Here is a 26,952-nt window from a genome sequence, read left to right on the forward strand (position 1 = left end):
TAAAACTGCGCGGAACTGAGCATGGCTAGATACCATTAGACATACTATGTGGGGGGAGTGGTAGCCTAGAGGTTTAAGAAGCCGGTTCAATCCCCAGACCGACAGGATAAAATCTGGGTGGGGAAAGTGAAAGAGCAGCGCTTGTCCCTCCCTCATTACCACCACTGAGGTGCCCTTGAGCAAGGCCCTTAACCCCAACCGCTCCAGTGGAGCTGCTCAGTGGCCAGCAGATCAGACTGTACCGGGCAGCTTCCAGGTATGACTGTGTAACTGTGTGAATGTGACAGGTCGTTGTTGCAAATGAGAAATTGTTCTCAATCGACTTACCTGGATAAATAAAGGTTAAAAAAATAAAAAACACAATAGAACATTTAAAATATGTTTTAAGCATATGCTACTACTTTAATATAATCCCTCCCCGTAGTCTCAATAAAATATAATAAAGCATATCTTATAGAATCAATAGAAAAACAATTCTATACAGCCAAATTTGATCATTGTGCTTACTGGACTGAATGTTCAAACACCTGCAGCATGCTGGAAACAGAAAGCATATAGATCACAAACACTGGCACTGGTCTGGGGCGCAGATGGTGTCAAATAAATGAATAGTGTGTTATAAACAGCTCAGGTCTGCAGGGCAAAGTGGTCCCAACTGTGTCAACACTGAAATGACCATTACTCAGCCTAGAAAGGCATCTCTTTCAAAGCGTGAAAGTCCTTAAAGAGATGCGATATGGGGTCAGCTCTGTGGAAATGGCTGGTCTCAGTTCAGAGAAAGGGGCATACTAATTTCCCATGGGAGGCATTTGAAATTCTCCATCTCACCCAAAGAAAAGAAAATAACTCTTACTACTGTATAGCCCTATATATTTTTAATCAAAGCATGGGGTCACAGCTGTTCTCTATATATCATGCCATGATATCAACAGTAAAGTGGCAAATCCATCAATATATTCCTACGAGTATGAAAAACACACAAAATTTTCATGCAGCGTTAAACATTTTTTGGCATCTGCATGTATTTGGGCTGATGGAGAGACTGTCACTCCACCTCAAGGCTCAGAGTTGGTGAGGTAATATGGCCATGCCCTGGGTGACTGATGGTTTTGAGCTCAGGTCTTGGCAGTTTGGCTGGAATTACGTGATCCAACAGGCACATTTTACAGCTAAATCCAGTGCTACATATACTGTAATCTCTCTGAAAGTGTTGCAGTCTCGGAATAAATGAGTCAGGAATCGGTGCCATTGCCAAGTGAAATTAAAAACAAAGAACTTCAATTTTGTGTGTAACATCTGCCTGGAATATTTGCAACACAGGCAGATGGGTTAAATTAAGAAGAGAGACTGCAACACTGACACAGAACCATGAGATGGCAGCAACACTCGCTGTCACGCTTCTGTCTTTTTACTTTTTTTTGCTTGTTTGTTTTTCAAAAATGCACCTTTGGCCTTTGACCGGGAATGTACATCTATCAATTGGGTGCTCAGTATGTGATCAAGTCAAAATATTTGTGAATTACCAGTTTATCCTGAAAATATTGTGTGGTTATGATGCATGCCTGTGGGCTGCTTAACGTCATGGGAAGGCATCTGTAACATAGCTTCCATGTGGTGTATGGGAATGGAAAATGGGGTGTGAAGCATACACATCTACTGGTTATTATAGGCGTGGTCTGAAATGCATATGTAAAAACTGGGTAGCTGCACTGCTGAATCACAAAATATGTCCCTCTGTCTTGTAAAGCTGTTGAAGTTCTATTTAATATAGTTGTAGACAGTGCAGCATAGCAGATCTTTCATTTGCGTTTTGGTGGGTTACAATAAAGAAAAAGAAAAAAATGTCCACTGCAGATTTCACATTTAGTGAAAGTTTTCGGTCGGAGACCTTGTGAATCTTGAAGCTGTTTGTAGTGTGTTGGTTTCTGTAGTTCTCATGAGGTCTACTTAATCATCTTCATCCAAAATGTATGTGGTAAACAAAAATCTCTACCAAAACATTAAATGTATTCATGCGAGCGTCACACATCTGTGGCCACTGCATCGTGGGTCGAATCTCTGTTTGGCTCGCACTCCTGTCTCTGAGGTTAGCCAGCAGACCTCTGGTCCAAAAATCACACTACGCTGCTATCAAGCCCATATGAAGGCAATAAAATCAAATTTAAACCAGATCCCAATTGGTTTTATGTCCCCTTTGAGCAAACTCTGCACACACACAAAGAAAATATTGCAATGTCAGCCTGGGTGCACTCCATTTCAAAATGTGAGTGTATTTAAATGTGTGTGAAATTGACTGAAAGAGAGATGGAAAGAAAATGAGAAAACCAGCACGGTGAGTGTCAAAACAAAAGAAGGTAAACCCTTTATTTTCTTCTCAGTACACATCACATAATCAACAAAAACATTCTACAGTACTTTGAAAAAGGAGTTAGAAATCAACAATTATATAAATCAGATTTGCCCAGCGAGTCTCTAAATTGCTTAAAATTGCAGTGGAAGACCTGACTGAGCAGAAGTCCATATTAAAAAAGACACAAAACAAGAGAAAGCAGATAAAAACAATATGCCAATAACCAACTACTTATGTTTGTGACCAAACAGTAATAGCGTTGATCAAAGCATTGAAGACTAAAAGTGAAAACACACATGGAGAACAAAGTGCTAATTTTAGAGCATCTGTAAAGCCAATCCTTTCAAGGCAAAGCCAGAATTTTCCTGGATGTGTGGCGCCACTGGCCTTCGGCCACAGGGAGAGGGTGTGTCAGTAGAAGCCCCTCTTAAATATAAGGTCCACTGGTGATAAGTAAAACCTAGCTCCAGCTCCTGTGGTGTGATTTGTGGAGGGTCAAGGGTCAATCTCCATGGGAACAACTGTGAGTATAGCGTCTTCATTTCCACGGCGCACAACTACTTTCAAAGTTCCCTCCCGCTTGATGGCAGCACTGACATCATTCGCTGATAAGATCCTCTGGCCGTTGATCGAGATGATGACGTCGTGCTCTTTGAGTCCAGCACTGTGGGAGAGCAGAATAACAAGGGTTGACTGATTGATGGCCTCATAAATGGCAAGTACATGTTGTGCAACAAATAACAGCTTTTTTGTTTTCTGATCTTTTTAGTAAAGCGATGTGATATTCTGGCACAGTTTTAGCCATTAAGGAGGTGTATGGGATTGGAAGGCCAGTGATGAGGGCATTCTGCTGGTTTAGGATATTGACCAACTGATCTCAACGTCACCCGTTTAAGTCCATGTGTTGTATGTCATCACCCATCACTCATCTACCCTCATTTCCAGCTCTACCCTGTGTACTATCTAATAAATGCAAAGATGCCACAAAAACAACAACAAAAGGTTAATGCTGTTCTGCATGTGGCCTTAGTATACAAAGAGTATTACGAAGAAAGTAAAGTTTAAGTTTGGTGCTATGTTATATTTTCCTATTGTCAACAAATTCCATGAAAAGACCAAAACCATCTATGAATTGGTCCTAAAACTATAACTATAAAATGTTATTTGTGTGTGTAAAGCCTGACATATGGCATTTCTCTGTTCTTATTATTCCATTGTTGTCAAAAATTGATTAAAAACACATCAATGAGCCTAACCGTTCCACTTGGTGACATGGGCACTGTAGTTTATTTTGAGACAATGCCACATACTCTGTCCTGGTGCTGGAAATACTCACTAGAACCCCAAACATGTATTTTTCTATCGCTAGAAATAGTCCCCAACAAATGCACTATTTACTTCTGTTTAAGTAATGTTTGGTAAAAAAAATACAGTGCCCAGCTGTTTTAAATTATTCATGAACCATTTTAAAGATTTACATCTTCAGTGGGAACCAATGGGCTTGCAGCTGAGCGTATTGAGAGACAACTAACACATTATTGGTTTTGGTCTTTTCATTTGTTGACAATAATAAAAAAAAATACAAAAAACAACAACCTTATCCTTTAACAATAAATTCTGTTGGTTTTATGACTATTTTTCCCTCTCTTTGCATAACGTGCAACTATAATTTCCTCTTAAGATTTTAGTAGAAACAATTAAAACAGCAGATTAATGTAATGGCCTACAGATGTAAAATATCACAAACTACACATCAATCACACAAGTTCAACTCAAGTTATCCTAATGTGTCTCTAGTGTTTTATACAAACATATCGAACTTGTAGTTTGGCCAAGGTCCGTGAGCACAATCAACATAACATCTGTTGTAAGAATTTCAACGATGGAATATTCATGATGATAGCACAGCGAGGTTAGAGCGGTAAGCAAATTAAAACATGTTGGCCAAACATACAGCCATAGTGAAAAAAACAACTAGTAAACCTGAAATCACACGCAGACCAAGGCAGTACCCAGCAGTGAAATCAAAAGCGGACTCTCAACACAGCTGCTTAATCACAGCCACATGTAAACACAGACCACCACACCTTCACTTGCAACAGCATCCATAAAAACTACTGCAGCTCAGTATTCCCCCTCATTATGCTCAGCTTGCTTTTACACCTCCAACAGAGAAAATGGATAGTTCTCTACAGCAGGGTCAAGATTTCCAAAGGCCATAAAGCAACACATGAAAGTGCAGGCTAGAATATAACACAGGAACCACAGAAATGTTCTTATGCAAAAAGCAGGGTGATTCAAGCAATGAGTAAACTCTGACGAGGCCCTGTAGGGGACACCGCTCTGGAGGGGGCTGGGTGAGCAGGCGCAGGAAAACCACAGTGCAGCTAGTAACCTCCCTGCATGAGGTTTGAAGGAAATGGCTGACCTCAGCGTCTCCCGAGCCCCACTCTGCTCAAGTTGTGGAGGTGGCTGATTGGAGTGGGCTGTTATTGTGGGAGGAGAGGGATATTTTTTAGAGGGCCAAGCACTCCAGGCATGCCAGAGTGAGCCATGAATTTAAGTTCTACTAAGACAGTTGTGTAGTGTGTGTGTGTGTGTGTGTGTGTGTGTGTGTGTGTGTGTGTGTGTGTGTGTGTGTGTGTTTTGTGTGTGTGTGTGTGTGTGTGTGTGTGTGTGTGTGTGTGTGTGTGTGTGTGTGTGTGTGTGTGTGTGTGTGTTTGAGTGTGTGTCTACATGCACACAGTTTGAGGAGAGAAATAAAATATACTGTCTATTTGCATTGCCAGAGGGGAGCAGGAGCTGCATGGAGAGTGATGAGAGTGAAGTACACATGTGTAGAATAAAGTGCCAAAGACAACATCCCATAACTGAGAAATTTGTTATTGTTATATATGTTATTTATTTTATTTTAAACAGGGACAATGCACAAGTTAACATTAACCTTGTATAAGAACAAGGAGAGATGCATTGTACCAGGTTGTAGCACAAGTGCTATTTTCCGCCCGCAGTCCCTTGGCAGGTCAATAAAACAATAAATATTCAACGTAAGTGAAATACAAAAAAAAGAGTCAGAGACAACTTGCATTTGCACTTATGAAAACCATGACGTTATAAGTAAGTTAGTTTGAATTGAGCCCATTCTTATGGAGCCATATATGGAGCCATATAGGTTAAATATCTGCCTTACGTTGCAGCTGGCGTCTTTGCAATGACCTCCATAACATAAGCTCCAGAGGTGATGTCAGGGAAGTCATGGAGTCGAGTCTTCAGCTCTTTGGCCAGCCTAGAGGTAGAAAAGGGGACAGAGAGTTTAGCTATCAACGGCCATTTTTATCTAGCAGAAAAAAAGAAATATAAATGTTGCATTTCCCATTGTCTCAGCATAATGATGGTTGTACTGGTGCTATTTCACTGGCAACTTACGCTGGAGTGAGAGTCATCATCCTCACACCAATATATTTCTTCTTAGCAGCTGCTCTCCCTAGAGATAGACAACAACACAATACAGATACAATAATTCATCCTCTCACCTGCAACAGTCTAGGTTCTTAGTTTTTATTAGGGTGTTTGTTTTGAACTCCAAAAAATAAAAATCCTCCAGGGTATTTTCTTCTGTATGTGAGCTAAGAAATATTACTCTAAAACAGACAGTGGATCACAGATCGTCTGACTTATCTTGCAGGACAGTGTCCACATCTACATACCCCATCTTCCATGTGTTTTAGCATCTTGGTTATTTCATCATATAGACAAATCAAATCAAGAAACCCATGTTGGCAGTCACATATAAAATACACGTGTGTGCTGGGGAGTTAATTCCCCAGAGCCCTTATGTTTTCTCGCCCCGCAGTTTTCCCTGGATTAGGGTGGCACCTAAATCATGGTTGCAGCTGTTGCCGTGGTCCTGCTAGGCGCCCTGCTATGCCCTGCTACACCCTGCTATGCTTTGCAGTGCCCTGCCATGTCCTGCTACACCCTGCAGTGCCCTGCTACGCCCTACAGTGCCCTGCTAAATTATAGTATGCTTTGTAAATTATAGTGTGGTCTAGACCTACTCTATCTGTAAAGTGTCTTGAGATAACTCTTGTTATGATTTGATACTATAAATAAAATGTAATTTAATTTAATTGAATTAAACTGAATTGAATTGCTCAAAAACACTATGTGAGGTAAAGGGTGAAAAGCAATAAAATATAATTACAACCTGACATATACTGGCATTTTCTTCTTAGGTGTTTATTTGAAATGTCATAATCCTGTTAGGTAATGTTGGGCACGGATTCATAAAGCTAGAAATGTAATCAATATATCTCAAGAGAGCACACAGAGATGAAAAATAACAACCAAATGACATGCTGAATTATATGCTCCTTTACTGTATGTACACATTGGATCTTGGTCCAACTCTTGCAGCCAATTTAAAATGTGCCTCATACACTTTGTCTTGGTGATTGAATAGAAGGAATAAAATGAAAACATAATAAGTTGTGTCAGTGAGAGCTCATACCTCTGGACTGCCTGTCATAGGACTCTGCCAGGAACTCTCGAATTTTGTCTGAGGGTATGGCAAAGGAGATGCCAGCCGTCACTTTCAACGTGTTGATCCCAATCACCTCGCCATCCTAAAACAGCAGACCTCAACTTAGTGTCTGGTAACAAACAACGGCAAAGTATTTTATGGTTTTTAACATGTCATGGTAATGTAAAAATGGGTCTGCCACAGAAATATAAAATGGCTTACCAGATTTACTAGAGGTCCTCCGGAGTTGCCGTACTGTGAACCAAAAAGATACGTCACTTATTATTTGTGTTTGTAAGAAAAAGAAAGCGTATGCATGCATATTTATTCACATACATTTATGATAGCATCAGTCTGTATGTACTCCATGTCGGAGTTGCGAAGGCCCAGCTCTCTGCCCCCTCGCTGAGTGGTGCTGACGATTCCCGTAGTAACTGTGTTCTGGAGGGAAAACGGGCTGCCAATAGCAACCACAAACTCCCCTGGTCTCAGGTCTGATGAACGGCCCAGCAACAATACAGGAAGCTTGGTCTGCAAATGAGAAACACAGAGGGTTTACATTACTGGAAAAGTAACTGAGAATAAAGAACAATTCATGAGGCTTTGTAGGATAGAACTAACGGTCATTTTGACCAGTAGTCATAAAGTGAACAATTTTTAAATTAAAATGACATGGATGCATGCAAACTGCATAGGCATATTTACAGAAAATGTGTCATTATTGCATGACCAAGATGGCCCTCAGCTGCTTCTTAAGCCCTTACTGCACTATTTATGACAACTATTATAATGTGTTGTACAACGGGCAGTGTGCAATTTTGTTGGCTAGTGGAAGTCTCTGCATGCAACATGAGCATGTCCATGCAGAGCAGAGGTGTCAAGTAACGGAGTACAAATACTTTGTTACCTTACTTAAGTAGAAATTCTGGGTATCTATACTTTACTGGAGTAATTATTTTACAGCAGACGTTTTACTTCTACTCCTTACATTTTCATGCAATTAACTGTACTTTCTCCTTACTCCTTACATTTTAAAAATAGCCTTGTTGCTCCTATTTCAGTTCGGCTTGTTTTCATTCCAGCTTGTCATTGTTCAAAAAAACACCAAAAAAAACTAAAACCTATCCAGATAAATTGTGCCATCTGGATAGAGTGAATTTGATTGTGGTTGGATGAGAAGTATAAACATATACCATTCCAACACCCTATTGGTTTGTACGTGATCCATCGCACCTGCACATGACACAAATCACGTCACACTCCAGCAAGGAAATAGCAGACGTATGTAGCCTAGTACGAAGATGTCTGTGGCAGAGACTCAAGAGAACTCGAGCGAAATGTCCCAACCAAGCACCAGCGAGGAGGTTGGTAGCCAGGAAGACCAGCCAACCCTTCTACATCCCTGGCCGTACCTGGAAGAATTTTTCGAAATGGTTGGATGCAAAAACAACTCCTTTCGAATACGCTGCCAGCTCTGCGCACCCAAGTACCACGAGCTAATTACAATACTTATAGGTAACTAGTCATCATATCTTCCGTTACATGAAACACATGTTAATGCTCAGTAGTAGGCCTACACATACAGTATATGGTTCTTTAATGTATTTGCATTGTACTAAAATGCGTTCATTTTCAAAGGGCATAAATGCAGCTGAAACAGGTGCATCCCAAATTTTTCAACATTAACATTTTAATATAACATTATAGTCATTATGGCCTTTAGAAAAAATATTTTTTGTGGAGGTGGGGTAGTGCACTATAGGCCCCTGTGGCGCAGCCTAAGCTTTTCTCCTTAATGGCATCTTTTCCCCCTTTACTATTATTTACTACTATTTACTATTACTTTTACTTTTATACTTTAAGTAGTTTTGAAACCAGTACTTTTACACTTTTACTTGAGTAAAAAGCTTGAGTTGATACTTCAACTTCTACAGAAGTCTTTTTAAACCCTAGTATCTATACTTCTACTTGAGTAATGAATGTAAATACTTTTGACACCTCTGATACAGAGTGATAACAGTCTGTGTCTGTGAACTGTATGTAACTATGTATGTATGTATATATATATGCACTATGTTGTGTTTAATTCTCTAAACAGCAGATACTCTTCGCTCGTCCAAGACAAATTTCCCTCGGGAAAATAAAAATCTATCTTATCTTATCTATCTTATCTATGTACAGCTCTAACTTGGCCTGTTAGTTGAAGGGTTGAGAATAAGATCAGATGTGGAACAACGAATGGGCTTCATTTGGTTACATTCTGGATGTGAAAAAAGCACGTTTTGTGAGATTGTTAACCTGTTTAATAGGAAATTCATATACTATTAATATGTTTTGGTGACTGATATTGGCATCACAAAAGGCAACTTTCAAAGGTATTTTCAACTTTTTTTTAATGAGTACAGCTCTAAAAGAAAATCACAAACTCAGCATTGCTTTAACTGCAATTACTCTACTGGGCTTTTAGGCCTTCTCATGATCATGCGTTTTATGAGTGGACAGCAGGAAAATAATAACAACAAAACCACTAACAGTCTTCTAAACACAACCCACTCAATGCTGCATGGCAACGCTCCCACACAAAAACAATTATTCCTTTTCCACCGCAGTAAGAAGTTACATTTACACCAAACAACTCAACCCAGAATGGTAATAACCAAAATCAAAAGCATATTTGTATAACTGAAAGTGTAACTCAGCCAGGGCGCCCTGGTAGCTCACCTGGTTAAGCATGCGCCCCATATACTGAGGCTCAGTCCTTATCGCAGTGGCCTGGTTTCGAATCCGACCCATGGCCCTTTGCTGCATGTCATCCCCCCATATCTTCCCCCTTTCCTGTCCTCAGCTGTCCTATCTAATAAAGGCCAAAAAGCCCAATAAATGATCTTTAAAAAAAATAAAGTGTAACTTAGCTGAAATGTAATTTCTAATTTCTAAATGGGTGTGCCAACAGGCCACATATGCTGGAAAATGTACTGATATACGGTAAATAATGAGTAATTTAAGCTCTGGTTAGCATTGTTACACTGGGCACCGGAAACCAGGCTACTGAGAGCTGGCCTCTACAGAAAGACAGGATATATTTATCTAACGCAGTGAAATCATCTCTTTTTTCTGGGAAGTCTGCAGTCAAAACCCACGCGCCACCACATCACGTTGAGTCTGTGCGCCCTGACGGCAGACGAGCACTATCTTAGACTAAAGGACCTGTCCTGTGTGCTCCTCCTATGTATCTGTTTTGTTTACTCAGGGTTATAAATAGGAGCCACAGGAGGCTGCAAGGTAACAGACAGCAACACAAGTTGGCACACACAGACAAAAGGATCTATGAGAATTATGCACACCCAGTCAAACACTCAGACATAGCAGGCAAATCACAAATCATATTATCATCAGTCATAAAACATGACACCTCGCTGCCAACGCATGCATGCATTTGCTCTGTGTTTATAGAAGTCTGCGGATGAAAAAGAAATAAACTGACAGCAGACACCTGATTCATAAACTAGTGTAAATTAAATTAGAAACTTGGATTGTAGAAAAACATTTAACACTTTTGATTCAGTCACCAGCGTATTATAAGCTACTTTGCTGTAAACTATCCCTACCCTTATGGTGAAGTTATTAATAGAAGATGACAAAGATATTGATAGCCAGTAACTGAGGAAGAGAACCTTTCAACCCTACTTTCCAACTTACCTAACACACACACACACACAGATATAAAACACACAAAGGTTCGAAGCCGTGTTCCTGATTCTTGTGTGGCTTGTTTGAACATTGTGGGGATGTTAAAGGTAAACATGGCACACACACACAGGCAAGTGTGTACGTAATCCAGAAAACGTGCACACACACACAGACACCTGACACAGGAGTAGCAGTCTGTATAATCACCCCCCCGCTGCTTCTCTCCCTTCACACTCCATGTGAGATAAGAATATAACCAGATGGAGAGAGGAAGCAAGAGAAACATACACAGCTGAGAGAGGGACGTCAGGTGGATGTGAGTCACTGCCAAGACATTCAGGAGTCGGCCCCAGCCGGCCACCATGATTATGATAACAGTTAGTGATACTGGTGGTGCCATAGCGACTGTTGCTATCAGGTGAAAACCATACATCTCCAAAATGTCAACTTTGAGGAGAAGCTTTGTTTTAAGCTTGACTGCAGTAATTCCTAAGTTGTTCTCACAAACACACACAAAATCACAACGCATTCAGAAAAACCATGTACAAAGAGTGCAAAATACATCGGTGCGCTGACAGCCAAACAGCGCCTAGGTGAGAAGGGAGAACAAACACTCAACACGCAGACTGACAAACTTTTTGAAAGACCCCTTGACTTACATATCACTTACTAATTGTGACTAGTCAGCAATCTGGAATGGGTTGTGGAAAATCATCTCGCCATGTGAGTCCGCCTCTCCTGACCACCCAAGTGACTCACTTTGCTATTTTCGGACGAAGGTTACGATTGCACTCGTACTTCACCCAAAGACGCTATAGCAACACTTAAAGGAAGGAGGCAAGGTGAAAGAGGGGAACAACAAACACCACAAACCACGGGAAGACAGTCTGAGAATGTGAGGCGAATGAGTCAAAAGCAGGTTTGTTTGATATTTTGTGATGCATGTAGCACGCGTTGGCAGAGAGCAGTTTATGACCAAATAAATATTTTGGTTTTGGACCCAGAAGAGCATCATCAGTTCAGGAATATTTCAGAAAAATAATAAACCAAACGTGCTGCTGAGTTTTAGAAAAAGTCTACGAGGGATAGCATCTACTTTCTGAAAATGAAAGCTTTCACAAGGGAAACCATGTTTTCCAAGTTCTCGAGTGTTTAGATCAGGGGTGGCGAACCTGTGGCTCTTGAGCCGTATGCGGCTCTTTGCCTGCTCCTGTGAGGCTCTTACTGTGTGGCTGGGGGCTGTGTCATTGGTTGATTGTTGTTTTTAACTTTTCTGAAACATACAGTATTTCAGAAAAGTAAAAAAAAAACATATTTGAATGCATCTGCCAATACATCTTCCAATTATTTTAAAATGGAAAATAATGCAGCAGAGTTTTGAGGACAGATTCTGCAACCTGAGGAAAAACAGCGGCCACAGATCACCTTCCTCGTTAACCCTTTCACTGCTGAATCAGATTGTTTGAAAGCCCCTTTAGTGACAAATGAGTGAGAGAGTTGCTTCGAGTGGCCACAACCGAGTTCAAGCAAGACCTGAAAAGGACTGTGGATAACAAAGACTGTCAGGTTTCCCACTGAGTCAATCTAAGTGAGAAAAAAAAATATGAAAACTGCTATGTATTATGACTGTCATTAGATCTGGAAGACTGTTGCTGTTGTAGTGTGGACGTGTATGTGTTGTGTGGCTTTTTGCTATGGTGCGTTTTTTTTGTGGCTCTTTATACCTAACTGGTTGGCCACCCCTGGTTTAGATAAAAGAGAAGTGGGGCATCAGATTAAAAGGAGGGAGGACTAAACGGTTTTGACCGAGGAAATAGTTTTTTTTCCATCTTTTGTCGCTGATCTGAGTATTAATTCAGCACAGACAGGTTTTGTCACATTTAAGTTATTGGGGACACCATGGCGAAAGGACAGTGAGACAGATAAGCTGGCAACCAAGCAAACAGATCGCTTTGAAAATAGCTATAGAGATGTGTCATTGTTTAATGTTACAGCCTTGGTCGTTTGGACACACTAACTACTGTTTTATGACTCGAGGACCAGGTGCAAACTTTAACTCCAGTCAAGATTGGATGGACTGCTGCTTAATAGTTTCTGAGGCACATGTGTACGTATATACGCACACAGACACACACACACACACACACACACATGGACACACAGAGAGAGGGAGGAGGTTGCCAGGGCATGAACCCTCACAAACTCAAGTCTGTAAATTAAAACCCACACACCTGGCAATGCTTAGATATACAGCCAGACCACTTAAAAATACACACATTTAGACTATGAAGCTGCTTCGGTTGGGTCTGTGCGTGACCCGAACTGTAGGCTATTTGAGCTCACTTCACACTTTCCTGTTCATTTCATACAGGTGACTTCAAAGCAAAGAGCATACTTTTATAAGTTCCACCCTGCAACATTCATAAGTACACTAAGGTATAGGGTTTTACTGCTGATGTCTGAACGTGTGCCCTCAGGGTTGTGCTGATTCAGATCAAAATGAGGCAGGATTAAGCACGCTCATACGTAACACCAAGTCAGAGGACCAGAAGATCAGACTGATTTGAGAGAGGGGACACCAAGTGTGTGTGTGTGTGTGTGTGTGTGTGTGTGTGTGTGTGTGTGTGTGTGTGCGTGTGTGTTTGTATGGTATGTACGTGACTCATTTATGTGTGTATGAATACGTGTTTGTGCATGTTTGCTAGACTGAAGAAAGATATGTACTAGGTGAATGTTGTGACCATGATTTTTACACACAAAGCCATAGTCAACACACAGATTTGCTCCACTGGGCAATTCCTTGCACTGTAGGTAACATCAACATGCTCAAATCACACTGGCTAAACCACATCCTTGCTGACACCAGTATGGAAACCACTATGGTTTCCATATGTTGTTGGGAAGGTTTTTAGTCTGAGTAAGAGCAAACATATGTCTGTGAGTTCTGTGTGTATGTTCCATTCTGTGTAGTTTTGCATGAGAGCTCAGAGGACTTGAGACTCTGGCTAGACACCACAAAATCTTTGAACTGCACAAATCACAGTGATGGGAGGAGATGAGGTCTTCATTTGCTCCAGAAAGACTGCCTAAAGTATATGACCTACAACTCTCTTTTACCTAAAGTATTAGGTCATATTTGTATTTTCATTTATATCAGGATACGTTCCTGCCGTGACCTTGAACGGGAGAAGAGATTTAGATAATAGATGGACGTTTCACTACAGACACTGCATGTAGAGACAATAGTGGCAAGAGTGAAAACTATGCCAGTAATTGTAATTCCTGTAAGTTTTATATGTCTAGGGCAGTTATATTGTAGTCTAGTCTATTCTGTTTATGGCTGGGGGAGCACACTGGAATCTGCTTAAGCTACTCAGAGGGACCCTGGATCCCAGTTTAAAAACCAGAGGGTTATAGCCCTGCCTGTATGTGATGCACTAAGCCTAGCCTCAAATTGTGGAGTAGGACACCTGTAATAAATGAGCTACTAGATAATAAAAGGCACAACTTTTATTCTTTACAAGAAATTACAAGAAAACATATTTTCTAGTGATATCTATCTATGCAGAAAGTTTAAATGTGTCCAGGTTTAGAGATATCTGCCTTTCATAGTATAGTGGAGGAATTTTGTCCATGGTGCCCACAGTATTAAAAATGTTTTCAAAATTCAAAAGCAAAAAAAATCACTTTTTAGAGAACACACTGACACAAGTTTACATAGGGACAATTTCTACAGTAGAAAGTAATACATTGAAAACAAAGTCAGATCTGTGAATTATGCAGAGTAAACTGATTTCGGGAAAGACATGTTGCTGCTGAATCTTTTTTTTTTCTAAATGTTAATAATGTGAGGACCACAAACAAAACTCCATTCACCTCAAGTGCATTGGATTTTAGAGGAGGATTACAAAACCTCGCCAAATAAAACAAATATAATCTGCTTGGCTATGTGCCAACAGGAGCAAGTTTGAAAATGTGTTTTTTTATAATTTTGTGTAAACTAACCCTTAAAAGGCAGGGTCCGATAATGTAATCTTTGCCCATAATCGCCTTTAAGAGGTTTTGTGCCCACATCATAGCCTTGTCTCTAATAACATTCACTGATAGTCAGTAAATGTCTCAAATACACTGTGGGTTATCAACCATCTGACTAGCCGTATTTCCTTTGAAACTTCTCTATCATGCCTCATACACATCTAAAGTGACGGCATCGACTGGTAACCCCAAACTGTTTTGGGCAAGGCTGCAGGTTTGGAAAACCATCCATGTGCACACACAAACGCACACACATTTGAATAATTGATTGCACGCTAGGGAAATGTAGACATATCTTACTTCCTGGGGAAACATTTACCCAATGTTGCTGATAAACAGATAAATGCAGGAACACATGGCTACACAAAGGCACATTCCTTCTCTTTCCTCTCTGCTCATAAACACACACACACACACACACACACACACACACACACACACACACACACACACACACACATTCCAATAATAGCACCAGGCAAATTCCCAGAGAGAATGGTTTGAGACTCTTACTGTAATAGTAGGTGATGGGTAATACAGAGACAGACAGTGCCATTGTTTCAGTTTTCCCTGCTACACAGCAACATTTTGTAAAGCTGATTTTAGCACAAGGGTTGAGTTAATGGCTAATTTATTTATAGCTAGGTTCATCCAACAGTCTCAGTCAGTGGGATGTAATTCTTTTTGAGGAAACACTTTGTCATTACTCTGCCTCTGGTGTTGAAAATAGGAATAGGAAGCTCTTCATTCTAGCATGGCATTTATTCAGTCCAAAGCTTCCAAAGCTTGACAGGCCTGGCCATGCCTATACGTAAAATAACTTTTGAGCTGCAGTGTGAACAAAGCCACGGATCAATGCGTGCACTGCATTCAGCTGCATTTGCAGTCCAAAGCACTCAAACCCAAGGTTAATGAAATTTCCTTCCAAGTCAGCAAGCTTTCAAGTCAGAGTGAAAGCAGGTAAATCTGAACACGGCCAAATCATTGCAAGCACTTCCAAGTGAATGGGACCATGTCCAAGTTTTGAGTAAGAGAATGAGGTTAATGAGAGGCCTTTAAAAAGCTGAAGCCCAACGAGTTATATCAATATTGTGCTGTTGCCACATCACACAATGCACAGTTTAGCCTATTAGCTCACATTGTCCTCCAGACATATGGATCCATTTTCCAGGCCTTGACCACATCGCTCCCTCTTTCTTTCTTTCCCCCCACACTCTCTACACAGGAACAAGTGAGTACAGCACTTTTCCCCCTTCCCTTCCCCTCTGAAGTTCCAGCTGCCGTAGACGGACTAATGTATTCCCCAGAGCTGAGGGGTGGACCACAGCCCCAGTACAGCCTGGATCTTGCTACCAATAAACTCTCATTTCACATAGAAAGGGAAGAGAAAGAACAGTCTTTCCACTCAGGGAAAACCTAACTTGAAACTTTCTCACTTGTAAACTGGTACAATTGTTTATTGATTATTTGTGGCTGCTTCTGGATTGCTGATGTCGACATTTAGCTTTAATTTAACAAAGAGAACACTAAGATGAAAGGAGTAAGGAGCAGAGAGTGAATGCAGGCGGGAATGAGGGAAAGGATGATGGAAGATTAGAGAGCTATATTCTGCAGTCAGGATATGAATTTATAAACTGACACAAAACTGCTACAAAACAACCCAATACATGCTTGAGACTCAAAAAACTAAAAATTAAACTAAAAACAAAAAAAAAAATTGTAGGCAGACTTAATTTTAAATCCTGATGAGTGTCATATTGTTATAGTGCTATCAACTCTACAGCTTCCATTCGTCTTTCATTCTCCAGTGTGCAGTGTTGCATTTGCTGTTACTTCAGGTTTAGTAGCAAAAACCAATGAGTCTTCAAGGTCCACTTACTCGCTTATTTTTGGAGCTTTTGACCATATCACACAGCCTTCACCTGCAGATGAGGTTTGCTTAGATGACATTAAGTGTAGATGTTCAAATTCTTTATTAGTCTGAGCACTTGTAGGACTTCATCTTCCCTCAAGAAGACTGCGTGATACAGTCGAAAGCACTGAAACAAGTAAGTAGGTGGACCTTGAGTGAAGATTGCTCAAGAGTGATCAACTGTCATTTTAAGTTAACTTGACTTGGACTTGCCCTCAATTACTCCAGATTGTATTTGAGACTTGCTTTGACAGCACTCCATTATCTATACCTTCAGTGAACTGTCCTTGAAGAAAGGAAGAATATATTTTAAAGCTGGAATTTACAGTTATTACTAAGGTACTGAAATTAAACACACAGTAGCTATAGGTTTGGATGACTATACTTACCATTTTAAGTGCAATCCAAAATGACAAGTTTGCTTGCCCTCCGACTCTCTCATTATAACTCACTCATCCTCTAATGTCTCCTTGTATCAACTTTCGCTAGTCCCGCACGCACGCACGCGCACACACACACACACACACACACACCAACTCCCCCTCATTAGCAGAAATGCCAGTTCCATCTAATCATGTGTCCTTTCCAGAAGGACCACATGTCTTCTGGGGCTTCATCACTGACTCATGGCCTGGATGACCCACTTCAACTTCACACAATGACTTACACTCTTTAACAAAACAAGCATACTCATGATGGTGAATGTGTTTTCTACCAGTATGACACCCTGGATATATCTGGCTGTCATTCGTTTACAATTAACGTGCTTTATTACAATCACCCATTGTTTACCAACCAGTTAAGTCATAGTGTCATGCAGGGGAATGCAGCCAATACATTTTAGGCGAAAGGCTGGACAATATTTCTGCATGCACTATAATAAACAATAAAACAATAAACAAAGACTTCTGCAATGATGAAGCATGCATTATTGTTGACTAAGATGTTAAGTTATTTGTCATGCTTCTACAACATAAAGCATCAGTCATTCCTGAATCTGCAGCAATCTGCAACGGCTGTATCCATTGAATATGAGATGCAAACAAATCCCCCCCGATTGAAGACCAGCCTGTCATCTACAGACGGGACAGCTTTTATTAGGATGAACAAAAACAAAGCGTCTGTCACTGCTCTTTTCCGCACTCTTCGCTCACATTGCCGGCCGAACAAAAACCTGAATGTTTCAATCTCTTTTCAAAATTGGAGGTCTTTGTAATACACCTTGTGTTGCTGTCATGGACATCTATTCAGCTGCGTCACCCAGCCATGATAGTGAGCTCCATAATGCACTCTGCTCTGTTATGACTCCCAGTCAATAGGCCCGGGATCTCTGACACGCATTCCTTCACATGACTGTTGACGGTGATTAACAGTTAACGTGAAAAACCTCTAGTCCAGTAGACATTATATAATACAGACGTACGTCCTGTGCAGCAAAGTGTAGAAAGATATTTAACTAATTTTTCTTTAAATATCAACATGGGCTTTAAACTGGCCACGGGTTTGTGATTATCTCTGCGAGTTGCTCGTGAGAAGAGTTTTGTCTGAACACCAACAGGATCTGGACCGACTGCCAGCCAGCTATCTTTTAAAGACCTATTTGGCTGCACCTGCATTCTCACTTTACTTCACTTGCACTCTGAATAATCTCCTAGATTTAGAACACTTTCGTGCTAGTCTTCAATCCCCCAGACTTCAAATTTCCCAAAAGTTTAATTACAAAACAGTCGGTCAAAAGCATGGTTTTGTATTGACGTGCTGTGGTGGTTGTGACTAGACATGAGTAAATGTCATTCTTTAGGTCAAGAGCCAAAAAAGAAACAGAGGGAGAAATAAAAAAAGAGAACAGACACACCCGTGTATTTCATTCCTCGGCAAGAAAGTGAATAAGCATATTTCCCAAAATGTCAAACTTTTCCTTTAAAAGAGACCTGGCTTTGGCAATAAAAGCGAGCAGAAAACGTGTTCAAGCACTTAGTTTTATCAACATTTCAACTTTCTAGATGTCTCTAACAACCACTGTACTATATATATTTTTTACTTTGCTGGCCTCCTGACTGTCTGGCACTTTAACTGACCGGTGCATCGATCTTGATGAGGGCGATGTCCGATTTCTCGTCCACGTCTTTGATTTTGGCATCATAGAAGCCGCCGCTCTTCAGCTCCACTTTCACCCGGTGCTTATTGGCCACAACGTGGGCATTGGTCACAATCTGGCCATCTTCTGCCACAACAAAGCCAGAGCCACTGGCCACTGCCACTTCCCGCTTTGAATAGGTCATCCTATGGGGGAGAGAAGAGGATGGTGGGAGGGAGGAGGAGGGGGGATTAGAGTATTTTTTTATTCACTTCATTCTTTCAACCAGTATCTTATTCTAGAAAAACAAACTGAGGAGAGAGCAAAATCATGCATGATGTGACAGCAGTGTAATACTTATAAGTTGAAAGCAAACCAAGTTCAAAGTATTTGAGTGTCTGCACACTTAAAAACAATATATTAACAGTAGGCAGGAAGGTATCGGTAAGCTGGCAATATTAGGCATACCTAAAAACAGAGTAGGAAACAAACACACAGCTGCATCAATATACAGCACATACTTAATGAAAAACTGCTTTCAAGTCAAACTGAGGCAGCAACAGCAGAGGAGGTAAGAAAGAAAAGAGACAGATCTGAGTGAGGGAAAGATGGAGATGTGGAAATCAAAGAGCAGACGTTCAAAGAACCACTTTACAAGCCACAGTGACAGACGTGATGGAGGCAACACAGACAGAAGAATCAAGCTGTCAAAGAAGAATAAGAAGCAGAGATAAAAGAGCATTGAAAGCTGGTGAGACGAAAAGAATATATGTTGAAAGACGTGTGAAGAAAGAAGTGGAGGGTAAGGTGCACTACCAACTGGTGTGGTCTAGTACACAGGTGGGTTGTAAATTCTAGTGTGCTTCAGTCTGTCCCACACACACACACACACAGACACACACAGGGGCACGGCTCTTACTTGCGGTAAAGTTCAATGTGAACCACAGACGGAGCAATTCTCTCCACTACGTCGGCGATGAAGTTGTATTTGTGTCTTGGGCTGTCTGGGTTGTCCTGAGCTGGAAATACAGCGCGCACACACACACACACACACACACACACACACACACACACACACACACACACACACACGCATCAGGATGTCAGATGAGTAAAAGCAAACAAAAGATGCACTGAAATAATGAATGATGTAAGAGCTGTGTGAGAATAGAAAACCAAAAAATTTAAAACTGCCCTTTATCATAACACAGAGGGGAAAAGAAAAGATGACAGTTCATCTGTGGTTGAGTCTGTCTAGGCAGGTCTGACACACACTGATTTACAAACCCGTAAACCTGGCTATAAACCTCACAAATAAATACTTTATAAATGATTTACCTTGACCTTTACCTTTATCTTCCCATGATTGATTGTATACACAGACTTTAAGTCTTAAACCATCAACAGATCCTTTGTCAAGACTAAACTGGTCCTCACAAGTATAATACTACTCTCACACACACACACGCACACACACACACACACACACACACACACACACACACACACACAGTCTGGCACTTTATGTATGAGGACTGCCAAATTCACTGACTCACCCATCCCACCATCTATACAGTGTTGGGCAAGTCAGGAAATGTTGACTGATTTACCTGGTAATTAAGGTCTACCCAGAAGACAGTTTAACCAAAGCTATGAATCAAGACTCCCTAGACCTTTCCCTGTGCGCTTTACATCCTTTAATGCTTAAACCCTTATTTTTCCACGTACCTCAAACCATCACAAGGACAATTTTCAGTCATTACATTCTCCAAGAGAATCACTCCTAGCGGAATTTGTAAAATTCAAAAGGCCCCCATAAGCCCTGTGATAACATTGATTGCAGCGAAGGGTTAAGAAACGAGAATGAGACTTTCCGCTTGAGGGGCATTTAAGCTAACACAAGCATGGAATGAGCACCGTCTCGCCATACTGAATGCAACTAAATTATACAGTATGAAAACATTTGTCAACCCGCAGGGGGGAAATTCTGCTGTTATTTGGTTTTGGCTCATTCGTTTCATCCTCTGGATATCTGTACCAAATTTCAGCTAATAGTTGTCAAGACATTTCACTAAAAGCCAAAAATGTCATGGTTAACCTCATGGTGGCACTAGATAAAAAGTTAGGGGATCACCAAAGACAGTAGGTTTCATCATCTGGGGAACATGAATGTCTGTACAAAAATGCATTACAATCCATCTAATAGTTAAGCAGAAGGGGTGGACTGATATCCCTAGAGCCATGCCGCAACCAAAAAGATGAGAGGTTCTCCAAACCTCCACATATATTTTCCCTGTTGAATTTAAAGCATTAAATCTGATAAATGTCACATAAGTTTCTCACCACAGTCAGAAAGAGAAGCAATTGAAAGATTGAAGTCATTTTTCCCATGCTAGCTTCACACCTGGGGAGGTTGGTGGTCAGCTCTGATAGGATTATAGTTAGAGATAGCAGGCCCAGTGTCCAGAACCTGTGTTGTTTCTGGAGCTTCCATACAGGCTCTCAGTCTTTTCCACTTCACCATGTTACAATGAGTGCTGCCTCTTCACACATATGGGAACATGTACTTCCAGAGACACACTGTTATAACTGCAACGCCATTTGATGATAGAATCAAAGGCCCAAGGGTGGCGAGTTGTTAGAGTTGGGAAATCATGAATCAGATGTTGTGCACAGTTCAGTTACATTACAGTAAAGAGTCTGGCCAAGCCATTGTTGCCTGATTTATACACTGTGGGAGATTATTTTACTGCTGAACTGAGCTTAGAAAGGCTTTACTGTTGTAGAATTAAGTTGACTTAAGAGCAACTGTCCCTTATATGCCAAAAAACTGCTAATTGATCGTTATCTATGAAGTCCTGAATGTTGGTGAAGTGTGGAGAGAAAGTCGCCATGTAGAGCTTTCTGATTAGTGTCTAATCCACATGTTGCTTTTGTAACAGTTCTCAATACTAAATTGTTGCCAGAAGCTGACTCTAGAAGGTCTGTAGTTGCAGGCACCATCAATTAATAAACAGATAATTGGCTTATCCACTGTATGCAAAAATTATATATTTAAGCTAATGTGGATTTTAAGTTTGAGTTTGGATATTAAGTAAGAAAGCTTACCATTTTTCATAAACTGTAGCACGTTTTAAGAGCAAAGGTCACTAAGTGCTTCACAAGTCAATAAAAACATTGAGGGCTGCTTGCTGATAATACTTCTTTCCTTTTCTTGAGTAATATTTTGAATTCAGGACTTTTAATTGAAATGGAGTATTTATAGAGTGGTATTTCTACTTTTACTTAAGAAAAGAATCTGAGTACTACTTCCACTACTGCCACTCAGTCAGTTAAACAGTTTGTCTACTTGTTTCAGACTAAAGGATAATTACATTATCGTACATAACAATGGTGGAAAATGCAACCAAGATTCCTGGTGATTCAGTCCAAGTCAGAGTACAATAATGGGCCAAGAATTGAGCCCTGAGGGAGGCCACAAGAAAGACGTGCAAAGGAAAACAGATCAATCCCGGAGGCTAAAAACAAATCCTTGTGATGTCATCACCCACTCTATTAGGAGGCAGAGCAGTAGATATTGACTGATGATGTGTGATGGTGAGTAAATGTTTATGGACACTATACCATGGCACAGAGGTGATAAAGGGGAAAGATGAAAAAATATTCAAGACTTGTATGGGAGATAATTAAATTCCTACTCTGCAGTAATTTAAGACAGTTTTAGTCAAATAAAGGGAAAATCCACCCATATGGAAGACATATTAAGGTTAGATCATAACTTTATTAGAATATTTTATTAGCATCAGTTAAAAATAATCAGATGTATAAAGGATTATTTCTAGAGTCAAATCAAGCATTCAATGACGGGAAACCATTCAAACACAACATTAAAAAAAAGAAAGCAGATATATAAAGGCGTTCTTCTTTTCTCGCCATCTCTCTCACTCTCTCACGCACGCACGAGCACAAGCGCACAGACACACACACACACACACACACACACACACAAAGACACACACACAAAGACACACACATCACCCCATGTAACCCTTTCTACACATTGACCTTCACCACACGGTTCCCTGCTTAAGATCTCAACTTCTTTTCTTTTTAAATTTTTCCCATACATAATACCCACTGTTTTATTCGCGCATGCAGGCGGAAGCAGTTTTTTCTGATCCACTAGACTAGACAAAAACTAGATGTGAATACAATAAGATCAGCTCCTCTTCATGCACTGACACTCTCACTTACACAAACACACTGGTTCTCTACTGTTGGGCAAACTGAGGCCCACCAGAACCAGCCATATGCTAAATGTGTGAAAAGGAAGCAAATCTTTCTTTTGGTAAAAAATGTAAAGCTTTGAACATCATGGTAACCACAGTCACTTAGTTATACTACTATATCAAATCATTTCCAGTAAGTCATTGACTCGTTGGCTCAATACACATCTTTAAGACTCAACAGATGTGGATGTTAGGGCACTAAAGTGTAACATTTTGAGTAATTTATTTTTGATCAGCCTCTGCTTTTCTGCAGTTAAGAAATATACAGTTGAACTTTGCTGTTATTATTACAATGACAATGACACATTGGCAACATTTTGAGGTGACCCACTGTGAAACTGTATGAGTAACTCCAACTAACCTAATTTTTCCATTTCTAAGTTTCAATTTGTCCCATTTGAATTCAATTTAACTCAAAGAACTTTAATAGGGAAACAAGGGACTTCACCCAAGGTTGTCAGCACACAATACAACCAAAAAAAACACACATATCTGAGTAAGTCGGGACAGTTTTAGCAGCATAGCAACAGTAAGGTTAGAACCCAATCCAAACTATTTCACATTTTGTTGTTAGAAAATTATGTATGAGGATCAAAGAGATACACAGACGTACTGTCAAACTATAAATGCACAGACCACACAAAACCCTGGAGTTTAAAATATATTAATTTAATAACTTCAAACTTTATATATCGATATAAAGATTCAGAAGCTCAGGGATTATAGCGCCAATGCAACACTCAATGCAACATTTAGTCCGATTTATCACAGTCCAACAGTGACAATACTGGCAGACAGAGCAGATGGTATGGTGGGTTTCAGAAGTCACATCAGGGAACATACAAACATGTGGTCAGAATTAGATGAGATACACAAGAGCATAAGAGTGAATGATTCCTAATGAAGCGGCTGTAGCGAAGATGGTTGAGTGGAAAGAGAAATAAAGAAATAATGAGTAATAGAATTACAGGCATCATGAACAGGAAGAGATAGATGAGGAAAACAGACTGACTGACATGCAGAAACAGGAGCAGAGATAGAACAATATAAAAAAGGACACATGAACAAATATTATCTTTTAATATTATGAGTGGCTGAGACAAGCTGAGGAAGAATGTGCATATTCAGCACATGTCGCTAGCCGGAGTCATAGAGTGCATTCTGCAACATCAGCTGCAGCAGTAACACTCAGCAGCTACACATTGCATTGGGTTTACAGTTGGATTAAAATCTGAAGACATTATTAAGAAAGTTCTGCAGGCATTATCTGCATGCTCACACCTTTATTCATCTAGATCCACCTTGTAACACACTTTTAGATTGTTTCAGTGGCCCCTGTATGCAGTTCTGTATCAAATGGGTCATTTGGGGCATCCTGGTAGTCTAGTAGATGCACACCATGTAAGTTGCAAATCATCCCTTTCTATCCCTCAACTTTTTGCCTGTCAGTCTCTCCATTATCACTATCAATAAAGGCTTAAAAATACCATAAAAACAGAAGAAAATTGGGAAATCTTAAACAAATACGACCCGGAGGTCACTGAAATATTTGACCTAATTTTCTATGCCAAAGCGAACAACTTGCATAATCATCGACTTTACAGTCCAGACATGAAATGACATCATGCAAAATGTACTTGCATATGTTTTTTTAACATGGGGCCAAGTTGCAGGCGCTCAGAGAGGGTTGATTCTCTTTTTGTCCTGCAATACTATAATTCTACATCCATCTACAATTTAAAACAGGAGAGATGCTATGCAGAAAGCAATATTCACTAACAGCTTGGATGTGACTCGTTTTATTGCAGCTATGGAAATTTTCACTGGGTGCCTTAGAAAATCAATAGGACTCACCACAGTCTTGCTCTGTTTCAGACATGGTTAAGTTCCTGGGCATGATTTAACTATTTAAGTTGATTACATGACTGACAAACAAATGTTGGCTAAACAGTCTGCCCTACCACCGTGCCCACACACTTTTTGATGTACATGTGAACCTTTCCCAAAAATATGGGTTGCTAATTTTGTTTTCCTCATGTCTCCTGCCTGTTTTAAACTGTCTTCAACAGAGGAAGAATTATGGCTTTGAATCAGCGCCAGGCATTCCTTCATGTGACTGTTAAGTGTGATTTATGAGTGACAACAGAAAGACAGAGAGGGAAAGAGACACAGAGAGAGAAAAAGAAGAGAGTGGAAGGAGATGGGGGGGTTCTGGGAGGGGGAAGGGGGGGGGTTTCAAGCTTTGAGGTAAGTTATAGGTCTTTGAGGCAACAGGTGTTGAAGCACTTCATTCAGAAGTTTTCAACTGCAGATGTGTTGCACACTTCGGATGGACATATGTAACACACACACACACACACACACACACACACACACACACACACACACACACACACACACACACACACACACACACACACACACACACACACCAAAAACTGATATAATGTCTTTACCACCTGTAACCTCACATGTGTGCAAGTGTTTTATTCATTCCTGAATATTTCATGTGATGTTTTAAGATATATCACACACATGTAGCATTAATGATGATGAATGACTCACTGCTTAAATTGTTCAGAATGTGCATTCTCAGTTGAGCTGTTTCATAGAGCAGCAAACGTGAAGAAAGATGTCTGTTTATTATTGGGCTCCACTGATTAGGATGAAATACTTTTCACATGACACTCTGATAAAGTTCAGGCCCATACTAAAACACTCACTTATACCAGTTATTGCAAATGTATAACTTCAGTACTGTTTAATAACTGCCTACCTATCCTTCTTATCAGGCTTTGAAAATTCCTTTCTGGTCAGCTAATGAAGACTGCAGTGGCATGAACTGTATGGTATAACAATCAAACGGATTATAGTCGTGTGACTACTCACACCAAGCTTTATATCAGGAGAAAGCTCATGACTTCATTCAACCGGGTAAAAGTAATCGAGTCTAATTGTAATGCAGGAACAAGAGAGAAACATAGTTGAATGGTGGCTCTTGTTATCCTAGACACATGGGGATTGTATGCCACGCTGAATGCAACTTTATGCTCTAACATCTGTGTGAAGTTCAAACCACAGATGTCCAGTAATTTGAGGGGTGATGTTGTGAAGAGTGAAGGTAAAATGACACACAATAAAGAAAATGTACAGATTTACTGTAGCCAATCTGGACATGCTGTGACTGGCATCTTAAAGGAAGGTGTTTGTTTCACAGTAGTTTAACTCAGCAGAACATACTCCAAATAGAGTAATTAGTATTAATCCCACGGCAATTTTAACCATCCTACTTTCTACCAAATCCTATGAAAATCTCAGTTTGTCAAAAACAACTTGAGTGTTACCTTTTCCGCAGGCTCCCCGCTGAATGAAAAGAACAGGTGGCTGCTGCAGCTTCTGTGCCCGGCGGCTGATCCTCTTCAGCTCGCAGATATTCCGGTAGGACACCCCATCGCTTCCACAAACCGGGTCGGTGGCTTTGCACACGCAAGTCCCACTCTTGCTTCTCCTCCTCACCGTGATAGTGTATGCCACGCCGCTAGGAACCGAGCACTCCAGCCCCTCTCCGCACACCGGGTCCCCTAGCTTCCCCATGCCGCCGCAAGCTTCGCCCTCGCTGGACGCGCACACCGGGCAGCAGTGGCAGGCGTCGAGGCTTTGTCCCGCCGGGCAGTCCGCTGGTAGCCGAGGACACATCGACTTGTCACACCGAGCAGGACATCCGATAACATACCGGCTGGAAATTTGCGCATCTGCAGACGCAAATGCTACGATTACGCACAACAGTGACCAAAACATGATTCTCAAACTAAACTAAAATAAGTTTTAAAAGTTAAATAGAAAGTTTAAAAGAGTTCCAAATGCTCGCTCTCTGCTTGCAGTGTAATGGGATGAGAGAGCTCAGTAGTAATGAGGGGGGAGTCACTTCAGCTGGAGAGGCATTTAACAGAAACTCCACTGCGCAACCCATTACGCGAGTTTACGTTTTTTTGCTGGCACCGCATCAAAGACTCAACTCACTTTCTAGACAATCACAACAAGCTTGGTGATTGGTGCGTTTCGTGACGTATTGAACGG

At 40.6% G+C, this 26,952-nt stretch overlaps 1 protein-coding gene across 1 annotated transcript; it reads right to left on the bottom strand.

Moving 5' to 3' along the window:
- Window positions 1–2,333: 2,333 nt before the first annotated feature.
- Window positions 2,334–26,673, bottom strand: LOC116056152 (serine protease HTRA1A-like). The gene is made up of 9 exons (XM_031308297.2): window positions 26,220–26,673; window positions 19,506–19,605; window positions 18,588–18,792; window positions 7,209–7,403; window positions 7,095–7,127; window positions 6,861–6,975; window positions 5,777–5,834; window positions 5,541–5,636; window positions 2,334–3,014 (listed from the first exon to the last, which is right to left on the bottom strand). Exons 1-9 carry the CDS (start codon window positions 26,671–26,673, stop codon window positions 2,846–2,848), a joined length of 1,425 nt encoding a protein of 474 aa, XP_031164157.1. The 3' UTR covers window positions 2,334–2,845.
- Between the last annotated feature and the right edge of the window lie 279 nt (window positions 26,674–26,952).

The sequence above is a fragment of the Sander lucioperca genome, chromosome 15 (assembly GCF_008315115.2).
Source record: "Sander lucioperca isolate FBNREF2018 chromosome 15, SLUC_FBN_1.2, whole genome shotgun sequence".
Lineage (NCBI taxonomy): Eukaryota > Metazoa > Chordata > Actinopteri > Perciformes > Percidae > Sander > Sander lucioperca.

Excerpts from the sequence above, each read along its gene's own strand:
- LOC116056152 (XM_031308297.2), bottom strand. The coding sequence starts at position 26,673 with ATGTTTTGGTCACTGTTGTGCGTAATCGTAGCATTTGCGTCTGCAGAT. Across the intron at positions 5,835-6,860 it reads CTATGACAGGCAGTCCAGAG|GGAGAGCAGCTGCTAAGAAG; the intron begins GTATGAGCTCTC and ends GTCTATCTCTAG. Across the intron at positions 3,015-5,540 it reads GCAAAGACGCCAGCTGCAAC|TGCTGGACTCAAAGAGCACG; the intron begins GTAAGGCAGATA and ends GCTCTCCCACAG.